Below are 15861 nucleotides of genomic sequence, written 5' to 3'. Positions count from 1 at the left end.
AGGTTGTTAGCTCCTGATTAATTCACATATATAGTGTTAACTGCATAAGGTACTCCCACCGAAGCCATTGGGGACACATTGCATGCTTAGGTACATAGATAACCAAGTGCTCTTCTGCCGCATGGCCTTGAAATAGGTCGTTAAACCACTACTTTTCAGTTAGCATTCATATTTAGGATTTAGAGAGTAGTCTCTTTGTCAAGCCCCTCCCATGCATGGAAGGACAGCTAAGTCTGCTGTTTGCCTCAGACATCCGACTCAACACCTGGACAATCAATGCTGTTGTAGGGGAAGATGGGAGGAAGGCTAAAATCTAAGATGAGTGTCAATTCAGAGACAGAAAGTAGTACTGAAGAGGGAGTGGGACTCCCCTGCACCTCCCTGCCACAGCAGTGCCCCAGACCAAAGTGACCCAGAGATTTTCTGAAGCTCTAGGCAGTGAATCTGGCGGACATGGATTTGCTGAAAGACTATTTCTGTCTAGAGTCCTATAACACAAACTAAGTATATCTGTGGATTAGGTCCCTAAATCTTCAGATAAATCTACTAAAACTGATCAGATGAATATTCCTTTAGCATGTTAGTATCACTCTGATTCTATGACTCGAGAACAGAGGAAAACTGTTTATCTGAGTTGCCTTGAGCTATTGCTGACATTGGTGTTGTAACTGAGATTGAACCTTCAGGTCCACGCTCCTCATTCAGAGCAGTGGTGCTGTCAGAAAGAATTTGTGGAGCAGGTGTACTCATGGACGTGTAGGAGTGCATTACTACAGTCCACCCACTTCTACCCTCAGGAACTTGCAAAATACACACTGTAGTGTGCCTGAGATCCATGTTGTGATACTGTTCTCAGGAGAAATTTTCTTCAGAAGATTGTTACAATGTTAGCACAGGAAAAGTACATTCAAAATTCTGCACATGATTAGGTCTGTGTAAACACACATCCCTCTCAACTGCTTATACCACAAACATAGGAGAAAAAAGTAGTGATGGTTTTGTGATATGCATGTTATATTCCATTTTTGTTTCTTATTAAAATATATGTACATATATATATGCAAAGTCTATCAGACATAAACAAAGGTTTCAGTGCTGTTTTGCTTCCAACAAAAAGCTTGAAGAGAGAAAGAATTTCTAAGTGTATCAGGGTGATAACTCTGATATGTTTATGAAGGTACAGATTGAAAAAGATAGTGTAATCCTATTTGCATTATTTATGCTTTTGGTATAATATATATCATCATATGCAAGCTCTCCTGTGAATTAGGATATTTCAGACTGGTTTTTGTTGTCTAAATCACCAACTACTGAAGTTAATGAAAGTACATTTATTTTTAGATATTTCTGAACAATTTATTGATTTGACTTATTTATGATTTCTATGTCATGGGGGGAAAAAATCCCTCTGTTTTCCATAGACTTCATTACATATCTTATTTCAAAGAAAAATTAAAGGCAGTTGCACAACTAGTTGTAACAATTTTAAGCTATCAGCGGTTGCTGCCTTCTTTTCTGCAGAATGATAATCAAGTGCTTTCCTGGATTTATAACTAAAACTGTCCCATACAAATTCATAAGACATTCTCAGTTTCTAAGACCAGGAAACAAAGGAAAGTATGCTTAGGGTTAAGGTATCCTCACAAGATGTGAAGACATTTTATAAGCTCAGAACTGCAAGTAGCTATTTGATCTTTAACTGTATGAAACACCACCATCATAAAAAGCACAGTGGCTTGTGAAAAACAGGTACAGGCTTTCGTAAGTATCTTTAATAAATGTGCTATTCTCAAGACCACTCTCAGGTCTCTCTTGCTCTGATTAACAGACATTCCTGTTTTGACTCACATCTACCCAACACCAAAATGAAAATGATAAATAAAGCAAGAAAAATCACGTTCCTAGTGAGATTGTAAAACATCGTCACATTGGGTTAAAAAACTACATCAGTTTGCATGTCAGAAATACTCTGTCAGGGCAGCAGCACAACTCATCACCAACCCACTGAATGAAGGGTGGGGAATGTTGAAGCTTGGAGAGGCTCATTCACAGAGTCTGCATATTGGGCAAGCTGCTTTCTGCAGCTCTCATCAGAGTGAGAATATTTATTTACATTTCAAGGATGATAAATTCTTCAGATTATGCAGTTCAGTGGCCTAACTAAGCCCAGGTCAGCTCATACATTTTCCAAGTCAAAAGCACAGTGCCGCCATTTTAATGTACTGTAGCTACCATAAAGCAAATCCTACATGTGAGAGGTCTGTACAGCTGGCAGAATTATTTGATAACATATTCCTTCGAGAATATCATCGATATAAGTATTATTAAATATTTTCCTTTTAGAGGAAGAGTAGATGTATTTCTAAGAGTGTTCACAAGCAAGTTAAATGTGGTAGTTTCAGGTAAATATGCCATAATAGTGGGTAAAGCTAGGGGAGATGAAGCTCTTATTTGCCGTCTTTGGAAATTCAGGATAAAGAGAATAAACATTAACATCCTTCCATTCCCTCCAGAGAGTTTAGACCCTAAAAGCTCTTTTCACACTCTCCTTTAATAGCCAGTTCTTGACACAGCATTAATGTTGTTTCTAAATGAACCTCTAAGTAATTGCTGCCTTTCCCAGTTCTGACTAGCAGACCACTGTGCAGAAGAATGCAATTAGAACAATTTTAATGGGATGCGGAGAGGGAGGATTGAATGAAGGAACATACAGAGAAAAGCATACGGTAGACAGAAAAAGGATACAAACAGTAAATAAGAAGTGCTGGTTTAATTTCTTCTATACAAATCTGGCTTCACTGGAATTAGCAACCATTCATGAGTACATTAGATATAATTGATTTACATATTGGAAGCAATTTATTTAAATTAGTAGTTTTATAGATTCTTTGTTGAAATTGTATATATCTAGCTGCAATGCTTTTTTGACTTTCTAAGTACCTCTGAGTTAATCCATAGCATTTGAAAGAGGGTTATATTTAATATTGGAGGTTGTAGTTAATATTTTTTTCATCACTGAAGTAATTTTGATTTGGAAAATGTACCAGTTGTGTTTGTTTGGTTCAATACAGCATTTAGACCGCTTTATTTTCAAATGACAACTCTTATGTTCAAAGGATAACATAAATGTTTGCTGTAATGCTGGTAGAGCATAAAGAAAGATAAAGTGGGCTTCCAGTTTTGGTAAGTGGCTTAGTAACCTTTTTACATGGCATTTCTGTAGGACTACAGAGTGAACATTTTTTTGAGACAGCAGTGGAATGACTCACGTCTGGCTTACAGTGAATATCCTGATGATTCCCTGGATTTGGATCCCTCTATGTTGGACTCTATTTGGAAGCCAGATTTATTCTTTGCCAATGAGAAGGGAGCAAACTTCCATGATGTCACAACAGACAACAAGTTGTTGAGGATTTCTAAAACTGGAAAAGTGTTGTACAGTATCAGGTAAACAATTTTTTTTTTTTCTCGTCATCATCTTCTTTCCACTCACTCCCTGTTTTTCTGGATGTAATTATGCTTACAGAACATAATGTACATATTTAATTTTTTGTTGTCCCATGTGTACAATTGAAATGAGACTTAATCATACTAGGGTAGAATGAAAATTTGCATATGTTCCTTTGCTAAGCTTTTACCTTTTGCAAAATAGTCTGTAAGCGGCACAGCAGTACTTCTTAGTCTTGTTGGAAACTTGAGACTGTCTAAAACTTTAATGGTATGCCTCAATAATTCCCATTAGTATTAGCTCAATCACTGCTCTTACAAAGAGAAGAAACCAACTCCTCAGTAGTTTGTGGGTTGTAATTTAAAAGTAAGGGGGTATTTTAAATGACTGCTCAACACCTTAAGTAAAAACATGTTTGACATGCAAGTCACTGGGTAATCGGATGTATCTATTCACATTTAAAAATAACTGGAATTACGGAAAATGTTTTTTAATACTAAGTGCATTGAAGTGTGCGTCATGTGACTGGATTTAGGCTGAATTAATAAAGACTGACAAAACATGATTTGATATGACCTGATGAAATGGTACATATGCAGAGAATCAGAATTGCATTGCACAGGCATAAAAAGCGGCAAATAATCTGCAGTATTATAATCTGCAGTATTTATTTGACATTCAGTTTTCTGTGCATCATTAGTTGCTTAGCATAGGTATTTAAAGATGCAAAACACTGCATTATTGCTCTTACATTTGTTTAAAAAAAAAGTAATTACTTTGTTTTATTTGTTCCTGGGAATGCTTGTCAGCTTCTGCCTTTCTTGCATTGTGGAAAGTAAACATGATAGTATTTGTTTAACAGGTTGCTTAGTGAATTTATTCACCTGTAAGGCAGATTAGTTTAGAAGGTAGTTGTTTCTGACTGGGCATTCTGTTTGTGACCTGCATTTTCATTAAGGAATTATTATTGATCCAGGTTCAGGACAGCTGTGCTCTTTAGGATGTTTAAATAAATAAATAATAACATGGCACTTTCCTCCATTTACTTAATTCTTGTAGAAATTCCTTGATAAGATCCCGGTAATATTTGCATGGATTAAGCAGGGTAGAAAGTAAATGTTTATGGAGCAAGGTTTCAAATTAGCATACCTGAACAGTTTGAAAAGAATAACAGGATACAAGGATGAAAGTAGTACTAACAGAGTGATATCACTGTCACTATGCTGTCACTTACAAATATTTCCTGTTTCACCCTGGGAAAGAAATTAATTCATCTGTTTGTTTGAACGACATCAGACACCATCTTATTGAAGGCAACAGTGCAGTTGGGTGCTGTTCTGAATGCAAATGGATAATTTTCCTGACATTTGGGATAAGGATAATTAATATTTTGAGCTGTCATATCACTTTTGTAAAATTCCCACACCTAAATTCAAATTAATCTGAAGCAGAGTAAGCAGTATTCCAATGGAGTACTAAGCAAAACTCATTGTTTCTCATTCGTATCACACAGCAGTAACAGAAGTTTACCTGGTGCCTCTAACATGGCATATAATTTTTATTACTTTACAGTGAAGAAAACTTTCCACAATATGGAAACTTGAAGTCAGAATTAATTAGAAAAACTTGTCTTTATTCTCTAGATACCAGGCTAGATGCATCTGTGTGTTGCCAGTTTCTTTTATTTGTGCAAGAATATTTTAGTGATCAGTTTCAGTACATTGAGAATGTTATAATGCTGCCATTTTCGCTGCTGCACCAAAAGCACTTTGCCTGACATCATGATATTTAACATTTAGCATTTAATGTGCTGTAAATGTTTAAAGCACTTCACAAACATGACTGAGAAATAGTGATGTAGGCTGTTTTGTCATATTTCCAAATTTAATAAAATCAAGGTCAAGTTAATCTCACATAAACGCTCTCTGAATAAAGTGAGGTTAGAACGGCTCCTAGTAATTAATGGGCAAGAAGCAAAGTGGGTGTACTATATGACAGTGGTATTCCTCTTCCCTATACACTGCACTGAAAACATGGAAATATGCTACACAGGAGGGACAACTGGCTTATGCTGTTAAACACTGTCAGAAGTCAATCCTGCCCTTTCTGAAAAGAATTTGGAAGATCACCTAGAACTAGATCTCAGAGTCCATGTTTTACTAGAACAAGACACTTGGTGTAAAGATATGGGTGCTCAGATAAGTCATGGAAGTGGGGATCTGGCTCATGTGTTACTTCCACTGCAGTGTTTAGTTCTGGGAATTATCTCACTCCATGGTAAGCATGAGGCTCTTCTTCCTTCTCTCAGTGAGGGATAAATCATCCTGCATTTACTGATGATGGTCGGCATGAGGTAGATTTCCATCACAGTTTATCTTATAATAATTAGTTATGATGCTTATGTTTGCAGACTCCTAGATCTGTATTTAATTCTCTGGAAGCTGTTATAGAAAATAGATCCAGAGTTGTTGATGGTTGATGTACACACCTATGAATCGTGTAAGTTTAGGAGTCCAAACCTCTTTTTAGATATTTGTTGCATGCTCAAATGACTACCTTGGTATTTGTTTTGATCTCGGATAGCATGCTATACATACTATATAGAACCTGAGGCTCTGTATCTGGATAACTGGTCTAAACCTTTGGGTACTGCAGGGTGAACTAGAACCTTGTGGAGGCTCAATATGTTATTGCCACTGGACATGTAACAACAGCTCTTAGAGGTGCATGTATTTTGAGAAGTCAGCAGTTATAGCAAAGTTATATTAAGCAAACTACACTTTAGTCAAGATCAGTCTCACTTGCACTCTTTGAGCTGCAAAACAGTTAAATATCTATAACTTATTTTTAAGCCCTCTGGAGAGAGCAGTCAACAAGAGGGGTTTGTTATAGCAGCGTTCAATAAAATTAGCTTAAACTGTGCGTATTTTCTATGCTGAAAAAACAATGAGGGTTAAAATCAGAACCTACATAATGTCATCCCCTAGATGTCTGTGACTCATCCACTCCCAACCCTTGAATGATGTCTGCATGGATTGGAGTTTGAAGAGGGTTATGCACTTGTAAGGAGTGGCAGTGCTCTGTGATGATACCAAGAATCATGTTCCTGGCACTCACATTCTGTATGACACCTGAATTTTGCATTGTATACACTGCTTCACTGATTTTATGTTCCAGGGGCAAGGATTGTATCTTCTCTGGCCCATTGTGGACACCTGGGACATCAGGAAAATGTTAAAAATAACCTCACAGGAAGCTTCACATTCTCTCCAAGCCACCCATTTGTGCTACCTGATTCCCACAGACTCATTTCAGCCTGCCAGCCAGCTCAGAATATTAGCATCTGCCAAAAAGCTTATTTTAGCAAAGTGATAGAAACTGGAATGGTTTTATTTAAGGTTCAGGATTTTTTTTCTGCATTAATTGCCTCCCTCTCCCTTTAATATTTTCACTGCGTCTCAGCCATATAAGCTTGATGCAGAAGGTGGTATATCTCAACTGTAATATTGATCCATGGCATTGAACCTAGAATATACTGGTCAGGAAGGTAAAGAGGCTATAACTTCTTTTTTTTACCTGCTGCTCCAGAAAACACTCCCAATTGTCTGATAAGGTTGTAGAGCTGTGCTCTGAAATGTAGTGCTAGGCGTTTAGCCAGAAAGAGTTACAAAGCAGATTACTTCATATTTTTAAAATATGCAAAGATTTTAGAAGGTGTTGCATAATTTGACAAGAGAGCCACTTGGAATTCTAGGGAGGATATTTGTGCAAATTCACAAACGACATTTCTCACCCCGTTTTTGTTATTCTGTTCAAAGAATTTCCTCAAGTCTTTCAAACTGTTTTTCTGTCTTTGTTTATTGTCAGTGCAAGAAATGTTACAGTTATGTGGAAAAGTAGTTCTTCATGGTTTTAGCTCTTGACCTAGATTTAATTGTTAAATGTTATTATGGATGAAAGTAGAGTGTCTGCTAGAGAGCAGTACTGTGCTGTTAGGGTACCATGAAGCAGAGAAAATTCAAGCTATTAGATTGCTCACTACTTGTGCAGCTGGGGGTGATTACTAGTCCCTCCATTTGGCAACAAGTAACTGAGAGGGTGAGTTGGCACATCCAAAAGCCCTCACCTGCTTGTGCAACCAAAGAGAAGTATCTGTGAAAACAACACATTTATTTGCAATTCTCTCTCCTGTGCCAGCTGCTTTACTCAGTAGTTTCCAGAATCAACTCTTTCTAGCGTGGTCATAGTGCTGAGTAATAGAGCACTGAGTTGACTCCCCTCTGCACCAGCACTGTCCCCTCCACCATTTTGGATTATATTATGACTTATGATAACCATATCCCTCATGTAAATCATCAGAAGTAATCTATAGCACTTTTATAGTTCAGCTTTTCTGAGTGAAACTTCTGTGTTTTGTAGTCTCCTCTATAGTTGTGTTCTTTGCCTTGTGGGAAAGAAATACAAAGCAGATAAAGGAAATACATAGATAACACTCTTAGTAACACTGCAATAGATGATTCATAGGGCAAAAAGTCTGCTATCCTTCTGAACTATTTTGTTTTGAAACAAGATCAGATCTTAGATTTTTTGTGTGGCTACTACAAAATATGTTGCCACGTTACAGTAAAGTCAGGTGTGGGTTTTCTAAAACAATTTTGGGGTACAGACCTTATCAGCTATATGGTAATGAATTTCCATTTACACCTGATGAGATCATTGTATGTAAGTATGGCATAGTCTAGCCTAACAGAGTGGTAGGAAATGTTATGTTCTACAGCTCTGTGTGCATCCTGCTCTTTAATTTGATGACTTCAATTTTATTTTACAATCTAATGTTGGGATTTAAGAGGATTTGGACTTTACTAGCAGCATTGTCTTTCCATGTGACAGGTTAGCAGAGTGGGGAGCAGAGAGACTGTTATCATGATTGACATGGCTGCTTACTATGTAGGTACCCCTTTCTCCAACTTCACACAATCATATTTATTGTCTCAGCTCCTATCAGAATAATACTCATATTGAGAAGGTGGGGATTTTCCATTGGAACTTAATCTCAATCAGCACAGGAATGTTTTCATAGAAAACTATTTAGTTCTCCCACTGGCAAATCTACACACCATCCCATGCTCGCTGCCCTGACTTTCCAAAAGCATAAAAAGTCTTGACATACCTCAAAGTAAATTTTCCACATTTAAAACAAGCCAAAACATTGAAGAATAATCAATGCAGAAATGCTAACTGAAATAGAGCACATATCTAAAGAAGTTTTGGGTTTGACAGGTATTATATATTGTAGGCGGAAGCCTTATAGACATTATATAAATAGTGCTAGAATCACTAAACTTTATTAAACTGAACAATGTTACTGGGACATGATGACTTCCCAAATTGTGGCTGCATGCTATGTGAATCCAGAGAATTTGAAAATTTGTCTTCCCATGGGCATTATTACAATAATAACAATGGTTTCAGAGGCTAAAAAGTTGCAGCCTTTTGTAGGACAAGCACCAGTTCTCATTAGGACTGAAGCAATGTCCTTGGATTATCACTAGCTGTCCACTTTTCACTCGTCCTTTTTCTTTCCTTCTTGCCCTACTCCTGCCTCTCCTTCCATCCTCACTCCCCTTCCTTTTGGGGTCTTTTAATTAAATGGCCCGAGATTCTTCTCATCCTTTGGAATGGTTTCCTAGCTCTCCGTTAACTGCACCCTCCTATCACCCACTCCCTTCTTTCTCATTCCCTCCCAATCTACAAATTCAGACTGAGGATCTGGCCCCGGGTTTCCAATACTTTTATTTTTCTGTTGTATCTAAAGTACTTGTTTTGCATAACAAATAATAAAACCTAATAAATAAATAATAAAGCCTAATGCAGGTACTTTGTTGTACAACTAGCACAGCTATTGACAAAACCCCACTGACCGTCTTACTTAGGGAAAGAATAATTTACATTTTAATGAGACAAAATTAGTTGCTCTTTCATTTCATAAGGCATTTAAAGCAAAGTATGGACATTATATCTGAATGGACATTATATCTGAACAGGTACTGCCTTACTTCTGCCTCTAATACCATGCATGTCTCCAGCTGACACACAAGAGCACTGGAGGTGAGGTAAATCCAAACACAACAGAAGAGCTACTTAGACTGAAGGACAATGCTGCGAGGAGGACAAATGGCTCTGAACTGGTCATAAGTAAGCTTAAAATGGAAGTTATAAAGTTTCCAGACACACACCGTGAATTCCTAGAACAACATTTCAACAGAAATGGGACACACACACACACACACACACTAGATGTCATTAAATGAACCTTGACCATTTTTGAAAGGGATTAGATGATGTGACTATGTGTGATAGCAGATGACCAGATTTGATGTTCCAAGATGTCACTTCTATAGCCCTATATTCCTGTGTCTCAAATAAAAAGGAAGACTTTGTTCTAACTGAAAAAGTGGGAAATGCTGCTGGAGACCAATTTGTACACATAAAGTTGTTCTTGGCTGACAGGATCAAAAAATATTGGCAGGTGGTTACTTCTGGATGTCTATGCCAATGGGATAGTTGCATAGCCAAGACACATGTCTGTGTACCTGCTTTCCTTATGGGTAATGGCAATGCCTGTCCTTGATTGCTAGTGACCAATCCATTTACCCATTGAACTTGAACCGGAGCAGTTAAAGGTTAGGTGTAAAATGATGTAGGTGAGGGAGCCCTTTCTAAATGGTACAGAAAAGCATGTTTTCCTGGAAGATGCTCCCAGGGATGAAGGTCTTTTGCCAATTGTTTTGCAATATACAGCTTAGAACAGATATATCATCATGCCAGGAGGAAAGCAAAGCCATACAAAACACACACTGCAGGAAAATTAAGATAGAAAATGACATAGGAGAAAGGAGAGATGAAATACAGTTCTTCATGGAAAGGAAGCAGGTGGTTACAGAATTCAACTGTTACATGAAATCATACTTGAATTTAATTTCATAGATTTGCTTGAGCAATAATTGGAAAATCATTTGCTGGCAGCTTGTGTGCTGGCATTGTGTATCTACAGACAATGATTGCATTACAATGAGAAGTGGGATGCCTGTAATGAGAAATCCACCACCCTGCTCCGTGCCAGCTCCTGTGTTGTTAAGCAGTACATGATGCAAAGCAAAGCACGGGAGGGAGTGAGAACATGCTCATAAACAGCAGTACACGAAACTCCAGCCTTCATCTCATATTTTGCCATAGCAGAGAAGGCTCCACGTCTCCTCTAAGCTCAAGTTCAGCCCATTCCCATCTGATAGAAATGAAGCTGCAGAACATGACAAATATTAGAGAGGAATTCCAGGACTCCTCAAAAATAAGGGAAAAAGCAGACAGTTTGACTGTTCCATTTAACAGGACAAAGCCTGTAGACTGTGAAAATTACCAGAATTGACATTCAAAATGATGAGTCAGGTCTCTGAAAAAATAATGAGATAGACTACAAAATGAAAAGCCCTTTAAAAGAAGAATATCACTGGGAATTATTTTTTTGGCCTTCTGATACATGGATAGTGTGTGTGCCCTTCTTTCAGGCACAGATCACCCAAGAGAGAAGGAATATAAGGAGATTTTAGATTCTCCTCCCTGTTTCAGTGCCACTAGCCTGAGTGGCATTTGCTCCCATGTCATGCAATGCTGTCATGGTTGCTGTGCAACTCCATCTCCCCTGCCAGTTTAATGGGAAATTTTGTCTGCTTGTGCTTAGGTAATATTTTAATGTTATTTCAGCAGCTGTAAGGATCAGGAATTTAATTTTCCAAAGAAAAACGTACTGCTAAAAATATTTTTACCTTTATTGTCAGCTTGGAGCTTTAAGAAAAATACCAGAAATCTTGCAATTTATGATAGCATTTTAGAATTGGCAATACTGAAAAAAACATCCCACTTGTCTCAGTAAACCCAACACTGTGGGCTTTGCACACGTATTAGACTTTTCATACCTAGCCAATGTTAGCAGTGACCATGCATGTACTACTTTTGTTCTTGTATTTGCAGCATAAAATCCTAGACTGTGAAGTCTCCTTTCCCAACAGCTGAGGTACAGATGGGTGTAGTGTGAAAGAATGGAAGGGTAAGAATAGAAACAAAATGCTATTTTTGATACCATGCCCACTCATGGTGAGGCATTTGTTGCAGCATGCTTGTGAGAAGATAATCATGCTTTTTCTGGAAACAGAAGGGGCTCATACCCTTACCTCCAGTTCACAATTCACAACAGTATTTCTATACTTAATAAGACTGACCCTAGTTATTTATCATTAGAAAAAACTCTAAGAAAAGGCTGTTGTTCTGTAGCCCACTCACAAACTGCCACTCTTGCAGGATAATTAATGAAAATTATATTCCCTTGTCTTCAGATAACTCATATTGTGATCCACAGGGCCTTCCTCTTGTGAGATCAGTGTCCTCCTCCAGGGCGAGAGTTATCTCTTAGATCAAGGGAAGTCTTGGGTAAGACACAACATATCAGGCTAAGGAGTGATAGTTGCTTGTAAAGAAGAAGTAGGTTAGAACACAGTTTAATAGTTGCTGCAGATTAGGCAATATGTCAAATCCCAGTTAAAATGAGATATCCTTTTAAATGTATAAAAAAGAAAATCTTGGATTATGTAACATGTAAACCCAATTCCCTAAGGGTTTAATACGATACTAGCAGTTTTTTACTTCAGTTTTGTGTTGCAGACCATTCACAAGCAGTCTGCATGTGTCATACTCTGAAGCATTTTTGCAGTGCTGTGAGATTATCAAAGAAGCAGTATGATGGTGCTGAGCATCCGCTTTTAAACCTAAAAGAAAGAATGAGATTGGAGAGCATCTTGAGAATTGTTTACAAACCTTTAACTCCTACTGAAATTTCTTCGTATTAAAGGGCCTTACCCTCCATTGATGGTGCTGCTTTGAGGATTAGGTGTCAAAGAGTGGACTGACCTCAAGGCTTAATACCCCAAAGAGAGGTGGGGGTGGAATTTGGCAGGAAGTGAGCAACAGGAAAGGGAGGGGGAAAGGGTATGAGGGCAGACTAGGATGCGATGCAAAGAAAGAGGCTGGGCTCTGAGTCATGTGGGTGTCTCTGGGAGAGATGTAGGGTAGATGGGCAGACATAGGAGGAGGTAGGGAAAGTATGTCCATGGCCAGAGAAAGGACAGGACAAGGGCAGGAATGCAAAGAATGAATAAGAATCACAGTGTCTCAGCCCCACCACTGAACTCAGGACTTGATTACACTGCATGTAAATACTTGGCTGCACATGTGTGTCACCCCCCTCCACTGGCTTTTCTTCAGAGGATGATGGATGGCTACAGCAGCTGCATTTAGGGCAGTGGTAGTGCCTGTGCTGAAGTCTGCTGCTGGCCTATCTGAGGGCATGTCTGCTCCCACCTGGAGAAAACACTGACCTTGCAGAACAATGCTTTCAGGTGTTAAAGATCACTGGCATGACGGTTTCTGATTAATAACATGTTGTCAGGCTATTTATTTTTTCCCATGAGATGCCTTATTCTGGATTCTGTGACAAAGGAGGTCACAGCCTGCAGGATATTTCTCTTCGTGCCTCCAGAAGTAGGAAATACAGACCTCTGAATGATGCTGTAAGGGGGTTTCTAGGGTGATCAGAAACGAAAGATACTGAGCTGGGGTGGGAAGAGAGACAGGCCCACAGCCCAAGTCTGAGTAATTTCTCAGGACACTGGTGAAACCAGCGGATGAAAGAGCAGTGTTTGAATGAAATGCTGAGTGAAGAAATCCTGACCGTGCCCACTGCACTTTGAAGACATTTAAAGTATCAGCAGATGCTGCTTGAAATGACTTATGTAGTGTTGAAGGAATCCTCAGGAAGAGGATCCAGAGTTTAAGACAGGCAATACTGCTCTGGAGTACTTGGATTAGATCCCTGCCTCTGCCACAGCATTGGTCAGCTTTTTCTTCTTTCAGCTTTACAGATTGTTCATAAAACACTTCCTATCAGTGTTTTATGGTGCTATGCCACCAAATCTGTTGTTTATGCATCTCAAATGCCTTGGTGGCAGGGTGCCTGAAAAATAAAACAATTATATAGCAATTTATTCTGTTTTATTAATGATTAAAGTACTTATCAATGTAATTGCCAGTTAAACTTGCACTTTGCACCAAATCTCCAGGGGTCTTTCTTGAATTTACCAAGTGTGAGACATTCATTTTTCTGAAATATTTTCTGTCAATGACACTGTTATTATAGGCAATGTGGGTAGCTATATCTGCCTAACACTTTCCATTTCAGATACTGTTTCCTTATTAATGTAAATATACAAGTAGTGACATAGCAACTGGGTTCGAAAACACTTGCAGGATCATATTTTTACTGAAAAAGAGTGAGCTGTTATAAATTGACCCACCACCATGCATTTCAATGGAGCTACTTCAGACTCCAGCAGCTGAACATTTAGCTTGTTGAAAATCATGGATTTGTGAATGATACCAGGCAATGAGTGTTGGGTTCAACACTTGCATTATTCCTAGTAAAAGTGATTACAGAGGTGAAGATGTTAACTATGAATGGCTACTCCACTGAGATGAACAAGAATAAAGGTGAAGGTATAAGGGCATGATCTCTCGAGCTAGCCTCATCAATACAGTGAATAGAAATTTTTTTCCATTTTTCAGGGTGAGGACAGAAGAATTTAGTCTTCCTGAAAGACACCATTGGTTAGAAAGAGAAAGAAGAAATGTCAACCTTTGTGTGAATCTACATAATCCACATTTTCTCAGCTCACCTCCAGAAAAAAAATAAAATATATTTACCTACCTAGTATTAGTGGAGATAGATCATTTTTTCCCTGTGAGGCTTAAAAGCTGCAACTGGATGTATTAATTTTCTCATGAGTTTGATATTAGACTAACAAGAGAGCCTCCTGGCCGTGTATGAAGTCAAATCCCCAAATTCATTGAGGTTTTGGGGGAGTAGAAAGGGATGAAAGGGGAATGAAACAAAGTCAGTGTGCAATCCACACCTGACAGTGAGTAAAATCTATGGGGTGGATAGGCCATGCCTACTTCAATGAACTCAAACAAATGATATATTTAGAAAGGCTGCATTTGCGTAAAAGCATGTTTAAAATGAACTTAAAACATCTAAGCCATATTTAGAAAATGACTGAAAAGAAGGGAGTTTGATATAGTGATATTTCAGGAAAAAAGGCAGAAGCAGTCTATTGTTAATACCGGGGATTAGCAATTTAATTAGCTCAATCTTTAATGCCGGAAATTACCTAGTAAAAATGAGACTAGTTAACATTTGCAGGGCACTTAAAATATTTAAATGAGTAAAGGGCAGATTTTCAATGACATTTATATGTCTACTAGATATACTTTTTTCTCTAGATGATGAATTTTTTTTTTAATGCTTATGCTATTTGCTCCCAAAGGTTAAATGGGAGTTTATTTACTACGGAGGTGTTGAGAGGACTACTGGGGGCTTTTATTCATCTCAGTGCACTTCACTGCCATAGACAACCGATCTCTAACTTCCTGATATTATGATCTTGCACACTAAAGACTGTGACAAGAGGAAAATACTGTGACTTTCTCTGGGTAGCCCACGAGTAACCAAAAGCAGTGATGTTGAATGTGAATTTTGATCAGACTGAGACATTTTTGATCTCAGTTACCTAAGTATCATCTTCTTGTCATAGTGATTTGATGGCAGGACAGTAGGGCTAGAAGGCCCAGTCAGGCCATCCCCAAAAATTCACATGGTGAAGAAATAGACTGAAAGAGCTTGAATTTGTTGTATGTGGTGAGAAGCACAAAATCACTGCGCGATACAGAGCTTAGTGAAGTGTTTCTCCATAGAGATCATATTTGTCTGTGGGACAGCATACTTTCAAGGTTAGCAGCTGGCCTGTGGGTTCACTGACATAATTAAAAGATTATTCTCATTGTACTGTGTTAACATTTCAGTGCACCTTCAAACCACACAATCTAATTCATGTCCTTGACGGTAAATGGCCACAGAGGATTTTATTTATTTGCTTTCTTTGTATCAAAGTGGTTTTTGTGCTGAAGGTAATCTGAAATAAAAATGCACTCTTTTTATATGATTTAAACAAAAATCTTAACAATTCTGTTTTTCAAAGCAGTTAGTTGTTTGTAATTATGTCATCCTGGTATCTTGGTTTGTTAAAAACAGTTTCTTCTCACACACAAAAAGAAATAAAGCAGAGGTGAAGTCTTGAAACAGATTTCAATCAAATGTGAAAAAGCAAAATGAACTAAAAAAAAAAAAAAAAAAGAAACATTAAGAATTTTGCCATCCAAGTAAAATTATGCTTTATCTGGGACAATAACAACTGAAAAATTAAAAAGGGAAATTTAGTTTGTATGATAATGTTCCTTTAGGCTTACTT

The 15861-nt window shown here is 38.0% G+C and overlaps 1 protein-coding gene across 4 annotated transcripts in view; it reads left to right on the top strand.

The window, feature by feature from the left end:
• GLRA2 (glycine receptor alpha 2) overlaps positions 1-15861 on the top strand; it is a 130246-nt gene that overhangs the window by 26841 nt on the left and 87544 nt on the right. For all 4 annotated transcript variants that reach the window (XM_074814772.1, XM_074814769.1, XM_074814773.1 and 1 more), the window contains exon 4: positions 3224-3447. In XM_074814772.1, coding sequence (XP_074670873.1) covers positions 3224-3447 — 224 coding nt within the window. The remainder of the gene's footprint in view (positions 1-3223; positions 3448-15861) is intronic.

The sequence above is a fragment of the Strix aluco genome, chromosome 2, assembly GCF_031877795.1.
Source record: "Strix aluco isolate bStrAlu1 chromosome 2, bStrAlu1.hap1, whole genome shotgun sequence".
NCBI lineage: Eukaryota > Metazoa > Chordata > Aves > Strigiformes > Strigidae > Strix > Strix aluco.
This window is presented reverse-complemented; position numbering and strand designations above follow the sequence as displayed.